Source organism: Lingula anatina, chromosome 2, assembly GCF_051362555.1.
Source record: "Lingula anatina isolate TDL-2025a chromosome 2, LinAna3.0, whole genome shotgun sequence".
In the NCBI taxonomy this organism is placed as follows: domain Eukaryota; kingdom Metazoa; phylum Brachiopoda; class Lingulata; order Lingulida; family Lingulidae; genus Lingula; species Lingula anatina.
The window spans coordinates 18885861-18912346 of record NC_141768.1 but is presented as its reverse complement, the minus strand read 5'-3'; the positions used below and the strand labels follow the sequence as shown (position 1 = coordinate 18912346).

Genomic DNA, 26486 nt, shown 5'->3' with positions numbered 1-26486 from the left:
AGGCTTGTAAATTTTTTGGCGAGTCCTTCCCTCCCTTCCCATTACACATATAAATTGTTTATTTTACCATAAACAGTTGCTTGTACCATTTTTATTTTGACGGAAGTGAAAGCAATGAAACTGACAACTAAAAAAGCATTCAGAAAGTGCAACTAAGTAATTCATTGATTAATTAGCTCAATATTAAGCATCATAACTGATATTTAAAAAGATCTTGAAACATTTTATTTTAACAGTATTTTAACTGACTTAAGATTTTACTTAGAAGTTCATAAAATTGAGCTTTTACATTCTTATAATGCAGCACAATCCTCATTATGTTTCTTATTCATTAACTAAATTATTAAGTCAGCACTAATTATTATTACTTATATTAAAAGATTTTGAAACATTTATTTTACCTGACTTTACTTTAGAATTCATGATAATGGTACACCACACGCTAGAGGAGCTAGATTTGGTTTGAGAATCTTTGTTGTTTTTCACCGGTTTGGTAGGACTTAAACCAAGCCCCCCCCCCCCCCCCCCCCCCTCCACACACACACTGCAGTCTGTGTAAAAATCCCTAGTGATCCACAATGTTAAAAGCCACAGAGAGATTAAACAAAATTAAAATTACACGTTTGCATATTCATCGGCTGCGTCACTATTCATCTAATCGTACATGTAGTATTATTTTGAGTGCAGCCAACACTAAGTTCCTGTATGCTGCAAATCCTGTATTCCCGTAAAAATGTCGGACAGTTGGTTCCATCGCTGGATTCTTTCCATGTAACTAACGCATGTCCTCTACATTTACGCAGAGGCCACACCCAGGCATCAAAATATTATCACTACTAAACGGGGCATACTGTTACGGTTACGTTGGTGCTGAAAGTGAAAAAATTTAAATCTTTGTTTTTATTTATCAGTCAGAAAAATAGGGGAAAAACAAAAGAAAAGGGATTTGGGAAAAGATATTCCATATTAAATGTCAAGTCTGTGGTTATCACGCCCTGCCACTTCACCTAAAAATCTAATTTACTTCTTAATTTTCTGTGAAGTGCTAATTTACATGGTGGCAAATAAAAAGAAGCAAGAGACATGCCATTGTATTAATGCTTGATCGCCTTATCTTATTCACTACTATAACGTTTTTGAACCCTGACGCCGCAGTGTCGAATGCAATAACTAATCATTTCAAAATGTCGAAAAATGAAACAATACCTTAAACTGGTGAAGGGCAAAATGGCAGTGGATTATATTAGATGGTTTTCGAGAAATTCAAGACGTCTTTGTTTATCTACCTTAGGTGTACCATAAAAACACTACCCCTTATACCTCACAGCCAACGTACACAGGTCATTAAAAAGGTTCACGTGAAAATTCAGTTGTTTTCAGTCTCTCGATGTTGCCTCCAGTGCTGCTGTTAAACAGGTCTTTTTAAGTATTATTTCCACAATCTCACTCTAAACTAAAATGAGCTGTAAAGTATTCAGAATTTGATTTTCGTGAATCTTTACATCTGTCTTTATAAACAGTATTGAGTTCTGAAGCCAACCCAATCTCTGGCACTGTTCTAGTAACGCTGAAATGGCTTCGTGGTACAATGACTACGGCTTCGTTTTTGGGCATCCCCAAATGTGAACTTCGGTATAAGGCATCTCTTGAAAAAATATTCAACATGTTAAATGAAATTACATTTACTACTTCTGACTTTTTTCAAATTAGATTTCACTACGTCTAACATCGGCAATTTGATATTAAATCTAAACGAGATAGAGTGAAAAGCATAGGCTACAATGCGCGACAAATTGCTCTGAAATTACCATCTATAAAACCGTCTTCGAGACCCAATGTCTAGCTTTTACCGTTATAATGAGGGAAAGTCAGAATGAAGAGCGAGAGGCTCAAACATTGAAATCGGTTTGCAGATTGTAAATTTGTAAACGGTTTTAGATATTATCTTACTTTGGTAATTAAGGTCATTAAGAGATAAGAGTTTAAATTTATCCTAAACTAATTTTTTGCTATATAAAGGTATAAAGCAATTTAATATTCTAATCTATTTACATTCCGAGTCCCATCTTAATTGTCGTAGGTTTTGAACAATAGTGTACTTACTTAGTCCAATCATAAATTGAACCAAATTCTTGTAATTCTGCCCTGCGTCACAGTATGTTACGGTAACGTTGGAGATGGAAAAAGCTCTCACAGACACCATTTGTAGATTAGTACTCTTTTGTACAGCGAAATTCAGCGTGTTTTGGTAGCGGTTTAAAATAGATGAATAGTATCCCTATATTTACGGAAAAATGATGAAATTTCGATTTACTTGTCAAATAAGTATTCAGTTGTTTGATCATGAGTTAAATGCGATCATTTGCACAGGTTGTAAAAAGAGCCAATAATATGTGACAGCAAAAGTAAACAAGTTTTTTAGTATTACAAAATTCAGAAGAAGATTAATTATATGACCTATATACCCGCTTGACTGTGTAACTAAATGGTATCTGCTTTATTGTAGTATTACGGGTAAAAACCAGTCTTACCTGAATGATGAAATCGGCCGACACGTTTTGCGAGCGAAGATCAGTTGAATCCGTATAAAAGTACCAGCCATCAGTGCCACCTACAAGATTTATTCTCTGTCTTTGACTTTCACCAGAAACTCAACGCAATCTTTTGGTGAGCAATATGAATTTATGGAAAAACCATTTTTGGCATAAATGGACATGATAGGAAAGCAAACTCACCTTTCATCAGAAAGTTAGAAAACTCCTGATAGATGGGCTCACTGCTTCCTCCTAAAACATATTGATATATAGGAAAATATAAATGAAAAAGTCTTTAAGATGTTCAAAAACAGAAAGCCCCTGTTTGCATGTCGAATTCATCAGAATTGAGCGATTTGAAAAAAAAAAAAAAAATGGCGAATCGGAAAAATAATTCACTTGTTATTGAACTTATTGGGAATATAAGTAAGTTAATTATAAGTGGACTTAGAATGGCCATGTCAAGATGAAGTAAAGAGAGTGGTTTATCTTACTTTGTTCATTTTTGTTTATAAATACCGAGAGCCGAGAGCCCAGTCAACAGCGACATCCAACTTCTATTTTGTCGTTATTTACCCCCTCCTTCTCACACCAGTAACATTTTTATCTAACCCCCTCCCCTCTTCCTTTCCAAACTTCACACGTGTCTGTATATAAGTATTCCGCCAGAACGAGAACGAAATCAATAATTAATATCTTGCGTTTAATTAGTTTTTTTTTATGTAACTGGGAAATGTAATGCTAAATAATTATAATACTCGCTTAATTTAATGCAATAAATACCTCTGTTGCTTTCATGCATGCATGGTTGTGAGAATTAATACTCTTATCAAGATATATGATAAGAGGCGAAAATCAACGATATTGCTCGGGTTCGTAATCGGCCCTTACGTCACAGAGAGCATATAACATTTTTGACACAGGAAATTTATTTTGTCACAAAATATTTTTCGACTGAGATTAACCGCACTTTCATGTTGGAGACCAACACAAAAACTCTCTGTCTCTGCACTATCAACGTTTGTTCATTGTACACTTATCCCAAAATTATTTTCTTTTAGTCTAATCATTAATTGTCCTAGAATATCTCTCATAAATTTTAAAAATCTCTCTTTTAATGTTTGTATTATATGTTTTAATTAGACCTAAACGAGAGACGAGACTTTAATATATGAAATAATAATAATGAAATCAATGATATAAACGAAAAGCATTAAACATAAAAATTAAACATTAGAACCTACCTACTATGAACTGCAAAGCGCAGCATGCATTTCCTGATAATTCAAATGAAAAGATTTTCAACAGAATCGGATTAAAAAAAAAAACAAAACAAAAACATATAAGAAATGGAGCATTCTAGATACTCAACTGCCGTCACCGTGTAGTAGAGCACCATTGTGAGAAAAAGGAATAGTGACAAAGTAATTGTAAAAAAATGTGACAAAGTAATTTAAGGCTTTTGTGTGGTTACTTGAAGAAAGAATAGCTGCACGTAGTTATAAATAATAATCAACTCTGAAACATGATCTGGCAGTTGATATTTGTGACGATCTGCGGGCCCGAGTGAGTGTTGGTGTCAACTGCAGGCTACCAGAAAGATGATTGACCCACCACAAGTTCCGCAATCCTTACGTAAATCTATATCTGAGAGTTGGCACCTTGCGTAAGCAGGCAGAGTGATCACAATAAGAAAAACCACAATGCATCTGGTCGTTAATATCGCCATTATGGTAGTCATATCCTCCTCCATATAGGGGAGACCGGGCTTAAAGTTGCACGCTACGCACTCTCGATTATAAGGACAAACCTGGAGATATATGTTGGATCGACAATGCCAGCCCGTGATTAGATCTGTGATAGATATAAATTGTTTATTTATTAATGCAAGTCACTGAAATTGTCCCTCTCAAAGTTAATAAACTGATTGATTGATAAATAGAAAAATAATATAAATTTTAAGGCTTTATCCCCTTTTCCATCTTTTACAACCCCAACCCCAATATAAAACAAACAAACAAACAGACCCTAAATAAATAAATAAATAAATAAATAAATAAATAAATAATACAAGACAGAACCAAGCAATTTTTTCATCCCTTACAGCCCTGGAGAGTTATGCTTATTTTAATGCCCCCCCCCCCTCCTTTTAGTAGGCCTATAGGCCTACTTATTAAATCGCCTGTGCCTCAGATAATCAGATTTTACCATGGGAGGGGCGTCCGCTCCCAAAACGAGAAAAAAGCACGAGTACGTTAATCTGTCTTAGCTCCATATATCTTGATATAGGTGGATAAAAATGTCTGGTTTAAAAAAGAAAACATTTTCCATATTTAAATTCTTCGAAAGGGAACTGTGTAGGCTACCAATAGTTTATTAACATTGGGTTGCGGGGGGGGGGGGGGGAAGGTCGCGTTTCAGCGGCGTTTACATTAATACATGTACGTGTTTCAAACACGATGGGAAAATACCAGTCCCTACCCCTATGCCCCCTTGGTATCCTGGATTTGAGAAAGGAGAGATGGCGTCGGTCCAAGCAAAAACATTGCCACGTGGAAACATTGACTCAGCAACTGCCTTTAGCCGTGACAGTTCTATTCTTAGAAATGTAAATGACGTCACATCATCAATGCGCATGCATTTTCGATGTAAACATGAGGATTCAATATGGCGGATGATGTGGAAAAGGAATTCCTTGGAACCTGGAGGGTAACTAGTTTTATGTTTTTTGTGTTTGCTGAATGAATAAAAATTTGATTAATTTTGAAATGAATGGACTTTTTCTTCTTTTTTTGCAGATTGTGGAATGTGTATCCCTGACTGGAACTATAGAGCAGACGGGAATCGAGGGGTGGGTATCTTGATGTCCATTGTTTCATGATCAGCCGGCCCTGATCAGCTGATTCAGGACGACGTGGTCTGAGTTGTTAAAACGTGATTGAAGATCATAATATATTGTTAGCCTGTTAATGAAATCCACACGGACGCTAAACGTAAATGAATTGATGTTGCCTTGACATTCAGTTTTTATTATGTTGACGTGGGTTGTATTAAGAGTAGAGAAGAAATGTGGGAAAAATTCCACGGTTATAGGTTATGTATTATCTTATATATACGGTTATGTATTATGTTATAGATATTCAGTTATATATTGGAGGCGAGAAAGGCAGTTATATAGACAGACAGAGCTTGGCCTCAAAGATGGAATGATCAGCACCATAATGCGCAAGGTGTATAGGAGGGCAAAGTGATTTCCATTTCGTTAGAAAAAGAAAAAAGAAAAAAAAAAGCAGTTGTATTTTCCTTTTCATTTAATGAAAAGGTGAAAATACAATGAAAAATCAACCACAAATTTCATTTTTTCTTTTTAAAAGAAAAATTGAAAAAAATAATTCTTTGTTTTTCTATTATTGCTGTGATATACAAAAAAAAAAAAAGCAAACAAAAATGACATATTTCCAGATGTGATAGCAAAAAAAAAAAAAAAAAAAAAAAAAAAAAAAAAAAAATATATATATATAAATAAATAAATAAATAAAATAAAATAAAATAAAATAAAAATAAATAAATAAATAAATAATAAATAAATAAACAAATTTTCCAATATCAAGAGGGTGGAGTATATTAGTATAAGAAGGGGAGTAAACAAAAGCAGATAATGTTTTTCTTTTACTTACTGAACAAAATAAAGCTTATGGAGACCCATAGCAGCTGCCTGAAAGAAACGACACAGCAAAATTATACATGAGAGAATTAACATACTATTGTGTGTGTGTGTGTGTGTGTGTGTGTGAATGCTGAAACAACCAATTCAACTAGCATTATGCATAAATGGTGGCACAAACAATTGCCTTTGATTTTAAGTGACACCACAATGTTTCCATAAAACTCTGACATTATACTTAAGAATGTAGGCCTAATGGCAGCCTACATAATTGCAATACTAAAACAAGCGTTAAGTGCAACATATATGCTTTATTACCTATTACATAACCACAAACTGATAATCAAATTACCTAGATCCACATCTACCATTTCCTCTTCCTAGACATTTTAATGCAACACTAACTATCTTTTATTAGAATCCACACATTTGTATTTTGGTTTGACTCTGGTTTTTCATGCCATATGAGCATTGTGACGGACAATTGCATATAATTGTTGTATTTTAAAAAAATAGTTGTACATAAAAGAACAAAAATATGTTGCAAGAATTGTCTCCCTCGTTCAAGATTTTTCAGTTTTTACAAACCAGCATGGGATCAAGTAGTAAAAGTGTTCATCAGCCTAAAAAGATATGAAATAGAATAGAGTAAAAAAATTAATAAAATGAAATAAACTGGGACTTCGAGACATAGATTTAATAAAGAGCTGTATTAAGAAACCATATTGAAGAAGTAAAATTTGCATGTTATATCATCAAGTAAGGTCTTGAACCAATTTCGAAATCGACTTTTCATTTCATTCTGGCCATTTGTATCAAATTCTGACAAAATGGAAATCGCTTTGCCTCACCCCCCCAATATAGACATCATGATTTCATAGGGGAAAAACCTACCGTACAGTGTATTTTAATAAAATTTGGACTTCAGATTTCTTTCAGACACTTATCAGTGGTTCATTTTGAAAGCATGGCTGAAGATGTTTTGACTGTTTTGGCACTTTTATGTATATCAGAATAGGGCAACATATCTACAATTGTTATGGAGTTTCACAGTAATTTTTCTTTTATTTGTGTAGAAAACCAGCACCTGAGGTTACACAACAAAATGACATCAACTGCTTAAGTTGTGCAAAAAAATTCACTCATGATGATATTTGAAACAGGTGGTATAATAGTAGGGCAGAGTCAAATTGTAATTCTTTTTCATATTTTTTGTACCACTTGCTTTTACATAAAATGAAAATTACTCTAGGATAGCAATGTAATGCCAGTTTTTGCTGATGAAACAATAGCTTGGATTGGATAATTTTTGATTGAGCTAGACACTTTTACATCTTTGAAATCAGAAACGTGCTTATTTTACAGTGTTTAAAGAGAGAGAGAAGTCTAATGGAGCATGTATGAATTATCATGAAATATTAAACCAGATAATTAAAAAATGTACTGAACTGTACAGTTACACCTTATTTTGATGTAAGGCAATGTTGAACATGAGATTATGCATGCCAGCAGATGCTAGCAAGATATATCGTGTTAGTTTACTTTTAGGAGAGGAAGTATACCAGTGGAAAAATGTAATGGAACATCTGTGCTGTTTTATTGCAGCCATCAGATTCTGCATTTAACTTCTGTGTAATGGGTATCATTCAATATAGTCTATCTTCCAGCTTAGCATAAAATCAGATAAGATTTCTTTGGATTTGAGGGAGAGGGGGGTCAGAAATAATGACATATGTAAAAGTGTGGTGCACAAACAAAAATAAGCTTACAGAATTTATCCATGGGTATTTTTTCAGCCTGTTTTTTCTTAAGTTCTGTAGAATAACAATCTTTTGCACAATAGTATGTACTCATGATGTTTAGTGTGTTACTTTTGTATTAGATTATAAAACGGCATTGCTGGAGCGTATATGTAGAGTTTCACACTTATTGACAAAGGGTCAACCACACTTCATGCAGGTTCTCACACAATTTCTAGTCTTGTAAGACATCATGCAGTGCCGACGGTCTCATTTTATGCCATCTTGGATGATCCCATATAACTGCAGCTTGCATCATTTGTAACAGGAAGGACAAGTAGAATGAAATTTTAGATAAAATGTATTTGTCAGTCAAACTTCAGTAATAAAGGAATTCATGTACGTGCCTATATTCATGTGTATGTGTGTGTGTGTGTGTCATTGGTAATTATCTTTTTTCCTTTTTTTACAGATGTGTAAATCTGTTTCAGTCTAGCATTCATAATATAAAACATGGTTTATCATTTATGTCTTATATTTTAGTACTGAGTTTACATTGGATGAGAGTGGAGAAGTGACTTGGAAGGTTAGTGAAGATGCAGAACCCATGCCGTTCTTCTCCTGTGAGACCTATGAGGTATGAAAGCAAATTTAATTTTCTTGAAACATTGTCAACTGACTCCACATGCATGTAGTGGGAGAAATCTTAGACAGTAGCTTGATAAAATTGTGCATTCAACTGTGTAAAAGTTATGAAACTTGGGTGTAAACAGGGGCAATTTAAATCTGTAGTTTAGGCAGCGGAAGGCCAGAGCAAGTGGACTGTTTCCTTTAGAAAGCTTGAGGTTCTAGAGACAGGTTCAGCACTGCTCCACCTTGTACTGGAGACAGACAATCTGATGTTACTCCCCACATGTTCACACATAGAAATCTCATCATGACTTTTATATCTTATTTGGTAAAAAGTGTAGATGTTCTAATTTACTATGGTATACTGAATGATATCACATACTCATCACATGTTTTCTATCTCAGTGGCTATTTTACAAATAAGTGATGCACCTGTCAAGCATACAAAAAAATTAGATTGGGAATTTATGTATTTGATATGCTATTCCTTTTGATTTTATTTTGATCAGTATTTTGATATCACCACATACACTTCACTGGTGGTCACCTTCTGGAGCTAAAGAGCATCCAGTTTATATGTCAGAAAGTCTCTTTGGTCCCTCATTGCATAGATTCTGTAACTTCTACCAAAAAGCTCTCTACATCTGTTATGAACGAATGCTGTTGGTATTGTGTCAGACATGAAGGTGTTCTAGTGCACTTGGCATCTTAATAGCCTTTCTCTTCTTGCCTGCTCTTTATCAAAATAACATGTCTCGTAGTGATCTCTGCATTTAACTTTGTGATGTCCTAATATAGATTTATCAGTATGATGACCGGTTCCTTTGTTATGCAGCCAGTGTTATGCTAAATCTCTCTGCTCAGGAAGTTTTCTAGGTTTGGGAATAGAGAAGAAACTCTTGTTTTTGGTGACACTACATTTATTTGTTCAGCTGTATGCTTGACAGGTAAACATGGCTACTTGAACTTAATATTCCAAGTGACTAGTATGCATAGTTATTTTCTTGCATGACCAAACCCTTGTTGCAAAATTAACAAAGAGTCTTGGTGAGATGAGATGACAATTACCAGTTTTAGATTATGGCTCATGAGTTTGACTGGTTCTCTTAGGCTGTATTCCCATAGCTTTTAGATTGATCTATCCCCGCGGGGAGTCTCACTAGATTACTGTCAGATAATCCGGCTTAAATGTCCGTCCCACCTACTACAAGCTGTAAGGGGGTAATTAACTTTTGTGCCCGCTCGGCTGACAGCTATTTAGCGTGAACCCCCAGGGAGTTAGGTGGATCTAAAGTAGATCGATCTTATCTCTGGAAATGGGGTCTAAGTTAAAAAAATAAATGAATAAATAAAAATCTGTAATCATTAGCCTACATTTGGAATATTTTGGATCGTAATGTAGCACCTAAACAATCATTTAAGGCATTTGATCAGATTGGCTTCTGACATAGGAAATTAAGACTTTTAAGAGACAATGCCATTATTTAATAAAGTTTTCTTCATGACAAATACTTCCTGTGGTAGGAAAATTAATTGACTTGTCAGCAACAATTTTCACTGAAAGCAGGACACCAGGAAGTTTTTATTAATGTTCTGTAAAAAAAAAAAAAAAAAATGAAGGAAATGCTTTTCTGCACTTGTAATGGATATAATAAGTAATTAATGAGCCTATTATTTTAGGGTAATGCTAACTAGCACTACAATCAGTATCATTTATTCATCTGGACATCCCTTGTGATTTTGCTTTGGAGATCATGAAAGAAATTAGATCATAATAGCAAAGATACATTTCATTCACTAGTTCAGTGCTGTCTTGCTTTGATCTTGTAAGGAATTTAGAGAAAGGAAGATATTTATTTTTATTTTTGGGGAAAAGTTTTTTGGTGTGCAGGGAGTGAGATGTACTGGTACCTTTTTGCCTGATGTTTGTTAGCATTGAAGAATGGATTTGTTTTTGGCTTGATATGCTCAATAAACAACCACTTTTAAAAATTTATATGAATATAGAAGTTTTGGATTTTTTTTGAGTGTAGATTGTATTCTAAAACTCATGATTGACTAAAGATTACAATCTCAATTCATGGCAAATCAATCTTTTGTTGTCATTTGTTGCTTTCATGCACATTTCTATTAAGGTGAAAAGGCAATAGGGTTATTTGGTCATGTCTGGTCCAGTATAGTGGCCCAATAGAGTCAATTAATGATTTCATCTGTAAATGGGCAATAGCTACTGACAAATATAATATGTGTATTTGATGTCAATATTTGACTGCAATACTTTTGCATTTCTCTTAATGCATCTAGTTAAGGCAATTTGAAAAAACTTTTATTGTTCCACAACTAGTTAAGTAAGGTGGTATATAATACACTGAACATTACTGACATATATATATATATATATATATATATATATATATATATATATATATATATATATTTGGCTTTTGTTATTTTTAAATGTGCTTGGATTGGTCTGTATTCATGAATGATACATGAAAAAAAAAGAATGAGACAATTAGTAGATGATTTCTGAAAATGGTGATATACTGACTGTATGATAATGTTTAGATTATGTTTTAATTTGAAGGTTTCTATGGCTGATCCTCCAGCACTCAAATTCTTTGGAACATTTGCTGGACATATTATAGAATTCAAGGTAAGTGACCTGGCCTTTTCATCTCTGCATGGGGAAAAAACAAAGCAGATGGAGAGTGTTTTTCCATTGAGTGAGCTTTAGCACTGCTGCTGCTTCAGGGAATATTTGTTTCAGGATCTACCACACAGAATTAAGAATAATGAAGAAATTGCTAGATCATATTGTCATGATCCTTAGGGAACTATTTGGTCTGAAAACAATTTCAGATAGATTTGTAAACATAGACTGTTCAGAACTGAAGTGTAATAGATTTGTAGTAGAATTACAGAGGATTATAGATCAAACGAAGCATGAAATCATAACCAAGTATCTGTGCAAGTACACAGAAACAGATAGATCCTCGAGCAATTTATACATGTCTGAGTAATCTTTAAATGCCATTGACTTCTTTTTCTCAGAAAGATTATAAATCTACTTTTGATGTCGCTGATGAAATAGAGAAAAAAAATTAGAAGAGATACAGGTCATAATTTACTCAAATATTTGGATATTCTCTCATATCAGTGATGCTTTGATTGAATTTGATGCTCCAGTTTTTATTTTTTTAGGTGGAAGTATCTGATGATCTGATGTTGTTGACTTATGAGAGATGTTGTATGCTGCAATGTCAGAAGGTAAAAGTAATTTATGTTTACTTTAAAAGTTAATTTTTTTAAGTGTTTGAAGGTAATTTGCCATTTATCAGCATGGAGAGTTGGGGTGGGGGCTTTTTGATTTCCTGTATATGTATCAGTTGTGTTGAAGCCTGTTTGCATTTGCAAATATTGATTATCTAAGTGTGTTTTATTTTTCTGAACTGAGCAGTATGTATTTGCGTTAGTGGTTATTTGAAGATGAGTATGAAACAATATATCACAGTGTATATTATGATTTATCCAGTTGTAGTTTTAAACAATTAAATGATAAAACATTAAAATAAATGCTGGACACTCAAGCACAGCTGATATGATCTCATGTGCACGAACAGTATGTGAGTGTCCAGCATGTGACTCAGTTTTCATTCTTTAATCGCATTAAACATATTATTTCAAAGTTTATACCTCTTTGTTCATTTTCTCCTTCTTCTGTATCCTAAATAGCATCATTATTCCTAGGTCTCCTCCAGTGACCCTAAAGATGACATTCCTTTTTCCTTTATTGGTGCTCTGGAACAAGGCTACTTTGCTGATGTTACCATCACTGCTGACAATAACAAAGAAGTAAGATTTTTTGGCCACATTGTACAATAGTGTGTGGAGATGAATTGTATAAAAGTATGATTTGGTCATATAAGGCATAAGGGCAATTAATTCTTAGAAATACTGCACAAAATTAATTTTGATTGTGTTTTTTATACATTCCCCTGAATTCCTGATAACAACTTCACCTAGTTCATTCATTTATTTAGAAAAATAAATTTAAATAGAGGCTTCCAGAAATTTAAGTCCACTTGATTGGAATAATCATCTCTTGCCCATAAAGTCTATCTGTCTGAACTCAAAATCAAATGTTTGTTGAAATCATTGTATTTTATATGTTTTAAACATGCCCATAGATAAGTCATATAAAATTTTAAATCGCAAAACTTGCATTATTTTGATTAAAAAAAAAGACTTTCTCTATACCTTAACATACTTTTTCCATTACTCTTTCAGTTTAAAGCGCATAAGGCCATCCTCAGTCTAGGTGTCTCTACTGTGGACTGGTCCAGCACACCTCCCCCATTGTCAGGGCTACCCGAAGATGTGCTCAGTACTACACTGCATTATCTATATTCTGAGAGTTTGCCGCGAGGACTATCAGAACAGGCAGCTAAGGACTGTGTAAGACACTTGGGCAAGGTGCCTGGCTTTGAGAGATTTGTGGACATGTGCAATACCTTTCTTAAAAATGTGGCCTTGAGGCAACGTAAGTGGAAAGCTGTGGGTTTTAAATAATAATAATCTTTATTGGATTAAGCATATTTTTGTATGAAAGGGTATGATCTAACAAGTATATATATATATTGGCTCATGTTGGTCGCTAGTTGGAATAGCAGACCAACTTAATGGTGAAACAATCTGCCAGACTTGGTTGAAATCAAAACAAGGCTAAAGGAAATGCCATTTTATCTATCATAAATTTTGTAAATTGAGTCAACAAATCTTGTAAAACAAACCATTCTTGTGTCCATTTTGGTTAAAACCAGCTCAAAGATGATAGGACAATCATTTATTTTAGTATCTTACTGTTGAAAGATTTATCATTTTTAGTTACTTATAAAAAGATTTCTTTAGATAGGAAGCCAACTAACCTTCCATAACTTTTCAGTGGAGAGATTTGTGGACAATAATTGAATTACACATTAAATATTGCAAAATAGACATTGTTTTGTTGAAGTTAATTCAGTATGTAGAAATTTAGTAAGTCACTACCATATTTTCTAATGGTTACTTCAACATTTCAGAAATCACCAGCCTAGTCTCAGACATGCACTCCTGTGCAGACAAGATCATAGACTTATTTAATGGCAAGACCACAGGTACCTCTAGCAGTGCTGGCCAGAGTCCCGTGATGGAGACCCCAGGGGAGAACCTCGTCGCCAATCCTGCCAAGTTGTGTTATGTGGTAAAGCAGGCTATCAGGGAAGCTTGTGTTGGTAAGATAGCAACTTCTTGGGTGGTGGTGTTTTTTGGGGCCTTGAATGTATTCAGAGTCTAGTAGTAGTAGTAGAAGAAGTTGTAGTGCCATACAGTTCATTCAAGCAAAATGGCTAGTGAATATGTGTAACTGATCACTTGTTTAGAAGTGATAGTCTCCTTGTGATGAGACACTATCAATCTTGGCAGCTAACCCACTGCTGGAGCCGGTTTCAAAAGTCCAAAATTGGTCTAAACTTTTAGACGTTAATTTTAGTCTCCTTTGACCAAAGACAAAACAGTAGTTGTTCAATAAAATTAAATACATATTTTATAAGAAGAAAGATATATGGCTAATGTTTCAGGCCAATATTTACTTTATCTAAGCAGACCACTATGAATTTATCTTGAACTGAATTAGAAAATTTTAGGTCTGAAGTGTTTCAGTTCTTTTGTGAAACAAGTCCTTTGTAAATAGCCATTTCAACCTTTAAGTGCCCTCTGTGGATGTACGTGAAGTGATACTTAAGATTTTTTATGTATTTTCAAGCCTTGCATTTTTATTATGTACAGACACAGATGTGTCTGTACATATAGCCATCATCTGCGTCTGTCGTCGCCGTCGCCGTCGCCGTCGTCGCCGTGCACTTTTACCGATAACACGATAAGTGGAAAGCTGTTTTTTCTTTTGGCTTGAAACTTACAGAACTGATAAATATTCGTAATACGCAGGTCAAGTTCGAAAATCAGCATGATCGGATCACTAATAGGGAATTTATGCTGTTTTTTCACTTTTTTCAGCATATATGCAGCACCGATAACACGATAAGTGGAAAATCATTTTACCTTTTGGCTTGAAACTTACAGAACTGATGAATATTCATAATACGCAGGTCAAGTTCGAAAATCAGCATGATAGGGTCACTTATAGGGAATTTATGCTGTTTTTTCACTTTTTTCAGCATATATGCAGCACCGTAACATGATAAGTGGAAAACCATTTTACCTTTTGGCTTGAAACTTACAGATCTGATGAATATTCATAATACGCAGGTCAAGTTCGAAAATCAGCATGATCGGGTCACTAATAGGGAATTTATGCTGTTTTTTCACTTTTTTCAGCATATATGCAGCACCGATAACACGATAAGTGGAAAACCATTTTACCTTTTGGCTTGAAACTTACAGATCTGATGAATATTCATAATACGCAGGTCAAGTTCGAAAATCAGCGTGATTGGGTCATTTTTAGTGAATTTAGGCTATTTTTTCTCTTTTTTCAGCATATATGCAGCACCGATAACACCATAAATGGAAAACCATTTTACCTTTTGGCTTGAAACTTACAAAACTGATGAATATTCAAAATACGCAGGTCAAGTTTGAAAATCAGCATGATCGGGCCATTTTTAGGGATGTTATGCTGTTTTTTCACTACTTTCAACATATATGCAACGCTAATAACACAATATAAGAAAAACAGATAGGCCAATTGTCATTATACTCACAGGAGTAGTCAAACTAACTAAAATGCAGGTTAAGTTCCAAAATCAGCATAATCGGGCCATTATTTTAGAAGTTATGCTGTTTTTTCACATTTCCTCAGATTCAATTGTTAGGCATATTAACAGTCTCATTATTGAACTAATAAGATACATAAAAGTGTTTGTTTGACATTTCCTGCATCTTTACAACATTGTTAGTTGATTTTGTAAAAATGATGGTAAACTTGTTATCATGTATTGTGTAATAAAGTGTCAAAAATGGAAATAAACTCATATCATTGCAGTTTGTCAGATGCATTCATCCACTATGTTCAGAATCTCAGAATGGAGGAAGTTGGACATTTAACACTGTTCTATTGATACTTTTCCCATCTCATCAATTTTCTTCATTGGTCATATAAAAATGGCAGTAAACTGTTTATTTGTTTTATGTTAAAAAAGTGTTAAAAATGGAAATAAACCCATTTCAGAACAGTGCTGTCTTGTTTACATTTTGGCATTTTCAATATGTGACTTTGAAGTTCCATGGGCCTGAAGACTTTTGCTAGTTACATTTTCTGAATAACCATGATACTAATATTTTGTAATTAAAAATTGATGGTTATTATGCTGTAAAACATTATGTAATATTGCATCAAATTTGAAGAAACCCCTATTTTGGGCAGTGCTCCCATGATGACCATTTAAGGAAAATCATGTCACTTACTGTTCTCAAACTTACAGGAAAGAAACATGGGACTAAAATACAGCTTCAGTAGGCAATGCACTCTGTTTGGTAAATTTTTCTGGCAATTAAACAGTTTTTTGTGAAAATTTAATTTTTCACATATTGGCATTTCCAAGGTGTGACTTAGAACCTCCACGGGCTTGAAGACCCATGCTAGTCACATTTTGTGAAAATCCATGACACTTATATTTTATTATTAAAAATCGATGGTCAGTATGCTGTTAAGCATTATGTAATGTTGCATCAAAATAGAAGAAAACACAATTTTTGGTGCTGCTGCCTTGATGACCATTATGGGAAAACCGTGTTACTTATGACTGTCAAACTTTCAAAAAAGAAACACAGGACTAAAATGCAGCCTGAGTTAGAAAAGCAGTCTAATTGGCTTCTTTTTCTGGAAGTTATACATTTTAGTGTAATATTCATTATCTTTTTGGCATATTCATTGTGGGACTCGGAGCTCCCATGGACATGAAGCCAAATGGTAATCATATTTTCTACATGTCCATCCTATTTATAGTCAATAAACAAAAATTGGTGATAATTATTCTCTAATTTATTATGTAATGTTACATCAAAATTGACAACAATCTTTTTGCTGCTACTGCAAACATTATGAAAAGAAAACTGTGCTACTTATTATAATTTTAAACTTACAAGTACGATTTTTAGGATTGGCCTTCAGCTCATGAGAAAACCAGCTCTATTGGATTATCATGTTTATTGTATTTATGCATTTTTTGTGAAATTTTCATTTTTCTCATTCTGGCACTTTCTAAGTATAAACTTGAACTCTGATGGGCCTGGAGCCTTACGCTTTTACTTTCGTCTGTGTTACCTGTTGTGCATAAGTTGATGTTGACTGTGCAGTTAAACATAATGTATTATTGCATCAGGATTGGTAGTCTCCTATTTTGGGCATTATGGTTTTGTGCTTTTCTTAAGGTGTGACTTATGGGCCTGAAGACCTTTGAGTGGGTCAGTCTGTAAATTACCCTTGGGTATTACTAGATTAATTTCAGAGTTATAAAGTCATTTGCTTTAATAGGCCATTAAATGAGATTACGTAAAGCACACTTGTTGATATTTCCCTGTAAACTCCCAAAGGTAAAGCTCTTTGCTAGATTAATAATAAGGAAGCAGTGATAATTATGCAGGTAAATTTTGTTTAATATTGCAAATAAGTTATATATATATATATATATATATATATATATATATATATATATATATATATATATATATATATATATATCAAACTGGAAGATTAAAAGTTTGAATAGCATCTTCATTGGAATTATATTTACCTCAAGCTCTGCCAAGGGGGGTTATATTTTCACCCCTGTTTGTCTGTCATCCGTATAACACAAAAAGTTATGGACCAATTTTGCAGAAATTTTCAGGAACTGTCGGAAGTGGGCCAAAGAGGACAATGATTAATTTTTGGTGGTGGTCCGGATCAATAATCAATCAATTATCAATAATAATCAACAATTGCTGCCTTGGCAGAGGTCTGCACTCTCAAAGTGCTTTTCTAGTTTTGTTGTTTTCCTTTATAATTTTTTCTCAAACACTTGCATTTGTGACTTTTAACTCTCATCTGCCTGGGGCTCTGCACATTTTCTGTATTTCTACATAAGCAGTTGTATTGTTTTTTATGTCTTTAAACATTATGTAATATTATTTTATGCACTGTCATCATTTTTCAAATATTGAGACTTTCATAATGTGAATTTGAACTCTCATGGTCCTGAAACTGTAATCTTATTGAAGGGGTGGATTGAGACCATCTTCTCGGTCTTCCGGAAGACAGTCAGGTTATTAAGTTTATATTGACTGGTATCTATTTTTTTCTGTTGGAAGACCATCAAAATGGAGGATGGATCAACATAGATACTTTGGAATACTGTCAGAAAATATCTCTGGGTCTGCTCCTGTTATTGACCATGTTACCCGTTGTGCAAGATTAAAATTCAGTGTTGACTGACAGTGCTATTATAAGCATTATTTATTATTGCATCAAAATTGACAAAATGACCTTTTTTGCATCTTTATTTTCTGTTTTTTGTCTGTACATTTGACAGCTTTGCTGCCTTGTTGCAAAATTTCATTTATGAAAATTGTTGGTTTAGCCATAGCCAGACTGACTGCATTGCCCATGCCAAAACCTCAGCAAAAATAAAATTACCTTTCTTGTTCTAGTAATATAAGATAAGAAGTTGCTGTTCTTTTTTTAAACTTGCTGAAGTCCACACTAGGGAGCAAATGCATATCAAGTTAAAGTGGGCAATCGCAATTTGTTTGAGGATTTATCCTGTTTTTATTGTTTCGATGTATTTTGTCACAGTTGGTCACTGTGCTGTGCTCTACAATTTTCCCTCTGCTATAGTTATAAGTTATTTTTATATACTACTTACAGTGTCGGTTTATATTCTGAATGGTCTGTCTGTCCATGTCATGATGTTTGCCCCATAACTGCCAAACTGTATTTTTGTTTTATGTTAAATTTACTGAGTGGCTTTGTTTAGCAAAGAAGCAGGTTGCTTTTGAAAATCAGCAAGATTGGTGAACATTGATGGTAATAATTCTGTTTTTTTTTTTTTTTTTTGCATAATTTTGGTGACGTTCGCCCCATAACTTCCGAACCGTATTTTTTTTTAATGTCAAATTTACTGAGTGGCTTTGTTTGGTAAAGAGGCAGGTTGCTTTAAAAATCTGCATGATTGGTTTACATTTATGGTAATTATTCTGTTTTTTTTTTTTTTGTGAGTTTTTTTCTTTTTTACACATTAGCATTTTCAGTGGCTTTTATAGCCCATGAAACTGAATAACTTGCTAGTTTTTCAATGTCCATGTTACCTGTAGTACATAATGCAAGAGGGTAAGAGTGATTATGCTGTTTCAAAGCATTATGTAATAGTGTAACTGTGCATCAAAATGGCCAAAACATTATTTGGTGCACTTTTTTTTGTGAAATGTCTGAACATGTGTTACCTTTGCTGCCTTGTTTCCTGTATAGTGTCTGCATATTTGTCAGCTTTGTTGTCTAGTTGCTTCTAGAAACTGCATGCGTCAATGCTTTTTATGTACAGACACAGATGTGTCTGTACATATTGCCATCACCTGCATCTGTTGTCGCCGATGCCGATGCCGTCGCCGATGCCAGCGCCGTGCACTTTCCTTGTTAACACGATAAGTGGAGGGCAGTTTTACTTTTTGGCTTTATATTTACAGAGCTGATGAATATTCATAAAATGCAGGTCAAGTTCGAAAATCAGCATGATCGGGCCATTATTGTAGAATTAATTCTTTTTTTTAACTTTTCAGCATATATGCAACACTGTTAACACATTTCAAGGAAAACCGATAGGCCTGTTGTCATGAAATTCACAGGAGTAATCAATCTTACTAAAACACAGATCAAGTTCGAAAATCAGCATGATCGGGCCACTATTTTAGTAGTTATGCTGTTTTTTCACTTTTCAGCATATATGCAACACTGTTAACACATTTCAAGGAAAACAGATAGGCCTGTTGTCATGAAACTCACAGGAGTAATCAATCTTACTAAAACGCAGGTCAAGTTCGAAAATCAGCATAATCGGGCCATTATTTCATAAGTTATGCTGTTTTTTCACATTTCCTCAGATTTAATTCTTAGGCATGTTAACAGTCTCATTATTTAACTAATAAGATACGTAAAAGTGTTTGTTTGACATTTCCTGCATCTTTACAACATTGTTAGTTGAGTTTGTAAAAATGATGGTAAACTTGTTATCATGTATTGTATAATAGAGTTTCAAAAATGGAAAAGCAGTCTAATTGGCTTCTTTTTCTGGAAGTTACGTATACATTTTAGTGAAATATTCATTTTTATCATGTTGGCATATTCATTGTGGGACTCTAAGCTCCCATGGACATGAAGCCAAATGGTAATCAAATTTTCTACATGTCCATGCTATTTATAGTCAATAATCAAAAATTGGTGATAATTATTCTGTAATTTATTATGTAATGTTACATCAAAATTGACAAAAATCTTTTTGCACTGCTACTACAAACATTATGAAAAGAAAACTGTGTTACTTATTATTATTTTTAACTTACAAGTATGATTTTTAGGATTGGCATGCAGTTCAAAATTAGAAAGCCAGCTCAATTGGGTTATCATTTATTATTGAATTGATGCAGTTTTGTGTGAAATTTTCATTTTTCTCATTCTGGCATTTTCGAAGTGTGAACTTGAACTCCCATGGGCCTGAAGCCTTATGCTTGTTACACATTTTACTTACATTGGTATTACCTGTTGAGCATAGTTTAAATTTGATGTTGAATTTGCAGTTAAGCATAATGTACTTTTGCATCAGAATTGACAGTAGCCTATTTTGTGCATTGTTATTGTCTGCTTTTTGTCTGTACATTTGACAGCTTTGCTGCCTTGTTATATGATGGAAAAGATCAGAAATAGGTATTACTGCATAAAACTGTGACTCATGTTAGTATCTGATGTTCATCTTGCAGCTGGTGCAAAGTTACTGATATTAAGTGACCTGTTTTCAAGAAGAAAAGGGGAACTCTCTAGAGAAGAGAGACATGAAATAATCAAATATGCAAAATCAAGGTCAGTAAATATGGTATAGTGACAAAGTTACCAGTGCCTTGGATTTTAATTCTTTAAATGATTACTTGGACTTTTTTGAGACATGTATTAGTAAAATTTGGTGCAGAAAATTCAGATTTTGAGATACTTTTAAGGGAGGAGTCTTTGACTGGGTTCCCATCCCTAGATTGATTTAACAGGATTGGTCCATCTTCACGGGGTTTCTTGCTAAATTGCTTTCAGCTTAAGTGGCTTAGATGTCTGGGACACCTACTAAAGCTGCTAGTAGACGTGACAGACATCTAAGCTGCTTAAGTTAATTGCAATTAAGTGAGAATTCCCTTGAAGATAGTTCGATCCAAAGTTAGTACGATAGTCTCTGGGAATGGTCTCTTTGCACTGCAAGTGTTTTAGTCAAAGAGATTAAAGTTTCGTACTGCCTTCCAGGTTACCGGTATTCATGAACCAACTGAGAAGGTTTTTAGAAGTAATAAAACAGCACACAAATGGACTAACTGCAACCCAGAGACAAGAAATAGCAGGCTATTTAGTTCCAGAGGTGAGTAAAGGTGGTAGTTACTAAAGAAAACAAATTGAATTGGTTTCATATATTCTTTAAATTGAAAGTTTTAAATGGTGTCTTTCAATCAAGTGGCAAAAATTGGAATTAATTGGAATAAAGAAATGTGATGAAATGATACTCAGAGCTATTTGTTTCTATTCTCATTGTTTTATTGTGAATCATGTTGCAGTCATTCATGTTTTAAGTTTTATGTTTTTTAGGTTGAGAAGACATTGGACACAATTGCTCACTTTGTAATTGAAATCAAGACAGCACTAGAACAGGTCATTACTTCAAGCTCAAACAGCACTGCAGGCAGCCCCACAGAGAAGCCCGGTGACAAACCAGCTGATAAACCAGCTGATAAACCACACAAACATGACAAGAAATCTAAGAAGGGGCAAATTGTAGAGGCCATGGGTCGGACCTTAAAAAACGTAATATGGATATTGCTAAATCTGCTAATAGTATTGTGGAAATATTATTTTAAATGTCATTTCAATGTCACTGAATAAGACGACCAATTGGTATAAATTGGGTTCTGAAATTTAATTTCTGAAAAACTGTCCCTTTCTGTTTTTCAAGTATGCATCTTTTTAGTATTTTAAGCTATGTTTGAAAAATGCAATATTTAGTGATAATATTTACAGCGACATTAGACATTCAGTTGTTTTCTTCTATTCCAGGCACTACATAGGAGGGAATTGATGAAGCTTAAGTACTTCCATGATAAAACTACTACAAATTTTATGCATCTTATGCAGAAAAAGTAAGAAAAAATTATTGGCAATCATTCTTGGATCTATTTTAATGATGTGGTCCAGCTGAAGTGAAAATGCAGTTTTAAAACAAATTCTTAATATATTTGTTGCAGAATGATGGACTGGCAAACCATTACATTGATTCTATTTATTTAAAAGATTCAGATGACACCTACAGATGTTTAGCCTAAATTTTCTAGATAAGCTCATTGTGATGTAAATAATACTTTTTCAGAGAAAACTTCAGCCTAATGACCCAGGAGGAAAAAATCCGTTCAGTTGCAAAAAATCTTGAACAGCTAATTGATGAAGTTCCTTTGTTCCTGGTACGCGTCGAGGAGTTGATGTCGGCATTGGACGAGAAGGTCACATGGAAGGAATGGAAATATTTATTTAAATTAGGGACTTCTAAGGTGGTGAGTTATAGATACTGGAATGATATGGAATATTTTGAGTGTTGGTAGTTTGAGCAACCAGAGTGATTGACACAGTGGCATATCCAATATTTTACTAAGGGAGGGATGGGAAGGGGGGGGGCAAAAATGCCTTCTTTTGCTCTGCAATATACAACAGCAGATGAGAACAAATATACTATATATCTATTGAACAGGAATGGATTTGCCTGGTGTGTCCCCTTGGATCTGCCATTGTAATTGAAGATTTTATATTCTAAGGCATTCTTATGGGCAAAGCTAAGTTATCTGGTTGTCTTGTGACATTAGTCAGATCATGCTCAGTTTAACTTAATCTGAATCCACTTCAAAAAATAATAATATACAAAATAAAATATGTTCCAGAGGATACCATGTATGAAATGATTTATAGTATAATGATGTTAATTTTGGTCAGAATATTAAAAAGGCTAAGTTGTTTTGCATATCAAAAGGAAATCCAAAACTGATGAACTGAAGTTGTTGTGTTCAATGAATATTCCATTAAAATTTTATAATCAACAGCAAAGAAGAGGACTTTTGTTATTAGACAGCATGTAACTGTTGACAGAACTAATATGTGCACATGTTGGATATTGCATGATGATTCACCATTATCATAGAATTCCGTGTACATGTAAAGAAGATATTGTTGTGATGTACATGGTGCACCTGTGACTTTATTTTATTGCCTGAGCAGTAATAACATCTTTCTTCAAAGGCATCTTCATGGTTTCAGGCGTGGGGTTTAGGGAAGGTAGTGGGTCATAAGCCATCATTAAAGGCAATGATATCTCAAATCTGTGATATGGTGCATCGGGAACAGTTTAACTCATCCTTGGTAGCCCTGGGGCTGTCTGACCCCCCTGCCACCACCGCCACCACCACCACTACTACTACTACTTCTACAGCCAATGGGGCAACAAGTGCAATGCCAAAGAAGGTGAACCCGAAGACAAGCCCTGCCAAATATGCTCAGGTAAGGTTTTGAGTAATTTGGTAGTCCAGGTAGAGCATTTTGATTTTTTTCTATGTAACTTAAAGGCAAGATTTAGTATTGTATGGAAGAGCGTTATTAATTATAAATAATAGCCTAAGATAAACATAACATTAAATTCACAGAGTATGAAAAGTAATACTGAACTGTATTCTTCTGGTTCCATTTCAGCTTAGTTCTGTGGAATCTCTGTGTCAGTCTCCACTTGCCAGGGACAGCAGCTTGGCAGGAGGTGCAGTCAAATTATTACGTGAAGGAAGGGGCACTGACATGATATTTGAAATTATAGTTGTTCAAGGTGATTATGGCACAGTCCAACACTTACTGTAACTTGATTTGTTCTTATTTGTTAGTCACAAAATACATTCACTTCACTGAGGAGAACTGATTTATATGGTGACCTGTAAAAGGAATCTCAAAAGCATAAACTGTTCTGTAAATTTTTCCATCTGCAAGATATTATGTCAAAAATGTCAATGGAATACTAGGGTCCACATACATTTAATACTAATATACCACTAAATTTAAAACCAGAATCTGGGGATGTAGTGGTGGACCATACCCATGGAGAACCAGTGTCAAGAACTGACCACTCCAAGGAAGTGGACATCCATGAAATTCAGGCACACTGTGTAATTATTGCAGCTAGATGTGACTGGTTCAGGAGAGCCTTACTTAGTGGCATGAGAGAGTCTATAGACAAGTAAGAATGGAATGGGGTTGGTTCTATGAATATATTACAGGGAACCACCAAGGCACAAGCACTTATCTGATATTTATTTTGGTTTTCTTGTAAATCCCCAGATATTTCATCTTAAGGACTAACAAGGAGTAACAAATGAACATGAATTAAGTGTTACTTCATATTCAATGAAAAATTGCCAAGATAATTAAGGACTACAATTTTTTTAATCAGCTAACTTTGGTGAAAATCTTTGTTATGAAATTTTAGAATTGAAAGGCTAAAATGCATCAACTATGATTATTCCTTTTTATAGGAAAATTACAGTGCATGACACCAATCCAAGTCTGTTTAGACTTTTCCTAGAATATTTATATAGTGGGCAATTAGAAACCAATGAGATGTCTACGGAACAGCTGGCAGATATGATGGCTATTGGGGATAGATATGAGGTAAGAGAAAGTTACGTGAGGCTTCTGCTGTCAGGTTTATTCCCTGAATTCTGGTGAAAATAAGAATAGCCTAAATTAAAGAGTTCAGCATCATGTATTCAGTCAAATCTTATTACAGGAAAAATGTGTGCTGTCCTGTACAGAAAACCTGCAAGGTGTTTAATCACAGTGATGTCCTGCATCTAGAAAATCACCATGATATGTTGTGCTTTTTGTATTTCAGGTAGACAGTTTAAAGTCCCTTTGTGAGAATACACTAAAGCACCATTTAGATGAAGATTCCTCACTGTTTCTTCTCAGCTTGGCAGAGCAATACAATGCAACAGCACTCAGGGTATGTGTTTCATAAAACCTTGCAATGTAAATGTATAACAGTATTCCATTGCATGTGTTTTGTAATCTGTGTCATGTTTGAAGTTCAAAATATCAAAAATAGAAGTAAGAGGCCTGTTTCACAGAAGAACTGTAGCCCAAAAATTTGCCTTAACTGAAAGCCCAAGCAATTAAGGAAAGAAAATCAAATCACATACTATACCCTCACATACGGATGGAATGAGTTCCAGTGACAGAGAATTTGATGAAGTCTATCGGATATAGACAAAACATTAGAATTTGTACCATCTATGTGTGTGTGCATGTCCAGTACGTGATTTAGTTTTCTTTCCTTAATTGTATGAAACTAGAACTGGATGAATCAAAATGTTTTGGTCTACTTTGACCCAAGAGATGGTAAGATGCATAACAGAGAGAATAAATGCAGTTCTTATCTTTACTAATGTGTACTTAAAATGTAATGTATGTTATTAAGATGTATTTTTTCTTGCAGTCATCAGCATTAAATTTTATCACAGAGCATCCCAAAGTGATGGAGAGTGAGGTATTTGAAGAGTTGCCAGAACACCTACAGTCAGAGGTGGCTGATGCAGTTTTGTGGCATGGGTGAGGCATATTGATATTATAATCAGTAGTGGAGACATCTATTTTCTTTCAATACAGTAGAATGTTGTCAGGCAACTGGTAAATTGAAAGCTCGTCATCATGCCATTTTTCTGTAACCAATAGATAAAATCAGGGTATACAAAAAAGATACATAAAAGATACATAACCAATGGACTTGTTTAAACTTGAAGATTGATCATCATCAGTCATTTAAATTTTGCTCAATTTTACTTTATTATCCAAAGCTTTATTATGGTTTTGATAGGAATTTAATGTGAATTGTAAGGCATACCACTGCACTTTCTTTACTTGTATGCAGGCTGGATTCCAGAAGCCGCAGTTTAAGTGGTCATTCCCATACAGAGACACCACCCTCATCTGTGTCAGGGTTATCCCATACGGAGAGATTTATGGCACAACTAGATATTGATTCAGAGGTAAGTATTTAGCCTCTCTCTCTCTCTCTCTCTCTCTCTCTCTCTCTCTCTCTCAGAAAGTTGATAGACTGAAACATTTCAAATAAACTTTGCAACATTACTTTGTAGAAAACAGTTAAAAAATCTTTGTTCTTTTAATTGCTGGTTCTATTATTATAAATATTATTAATATTCAATATAAATTTTGTTACAACTGATTTTAGTTATTAGATAAGTTTTAAAACATGATACATCCAGTACTATTTAAACAACTATTTCAAATATTATCTACAATGCTTTCCAGGATGATAAGACCAATTCCAGCTCCTCAGAAGAGATGAACTATGTGGAGGACAGTGGGAGACTTGATGCATGCCTGGAGTCTCTAAGAGACATTGTTGGGGACGGGGTGCCCAGAGAAGAACTTGTGAGAGTTGCACTGGCTGCAGATTATGATGTCAATAGAGCACTTAACTTCTTTTTCTCTGCATGACTTTGACAGAGAAGGGCAGCTTTTGTATATCTCTTTCTACTTTGACATGAGTTGTTTATTAAAGTCAAGATAAAACGGTTCATTCCAAGAGTTAAAAGGAA

The 26486-nt window shown here is 34.3% G+C and overlaps 2 protein-coding genes across 2 annotated transcripts; one reads left to right on the top strand and one right to left on the bottom strand.

The window, feature by feature from the left end:
- Positions 1 to 537: 537 nt before the first annotated feature.
- Positions 538 to 4582, bottom strand: LOC106153584 (uncharacterized). The gene is made up of 6 exons (XM_013527561.2): positions 4149 to 4582; positions 3779 to 3811; positions 2736 to 2786; positions 2532 to 2611; positions 2104 to 2278; positions 538 to 1645 (listed from the first exon to the last, which is right to left on the bottom strand). Exons 1-6 carry the CDS (start codon positions 4285 to 4287, stop codon positions 1593 to 1595), a joined length of 531 nt encoding a protein of 176 aa, XP_013383015.2. The 5' UTR covers positions 4288 to 4582; the 3' UTR covers positions 538 to 1592.
- Positions 4583 to 5102: 520 nt separating this feature from the next.
- On the top strand, positions 5103 to 26486 carry LOC106174389 (uncharacterized). Its single transcript, XM_013555934.3, has 21 exons — positions 5103 to 5243; positions 5333 to 5385; positions 8481 to 8574; positions 11155 to 11223; positions 11772 to 11837; positions 12318 to 12422; positions 12858 to 13110; positions 13649 to 13840; positions 20574 to 20673; positions 21100 to 21211; positions 21436 to 21651; positions 21901 to 21983; positions 22211 to 22391; positions 23146 to 23385; positions 23575 to 23701; positions 23938 to 24106; positions 24402 to 24537; positions 24761 to 24871; positions 25364 to 25476; positions 25796 to 25913; positions 26197 to 26486. The coding sequence occupies exons 1-21, from the start codon at positions 5202 to 5204 to the stop codon at positions 26383 to 26385; spliced, it is 2769 nt and encodes a 922-aa protein (XP_013411388.2). The 5' UTR covers positions 5103 to 5201; the 3' UTR covers positions 26386 to 26486.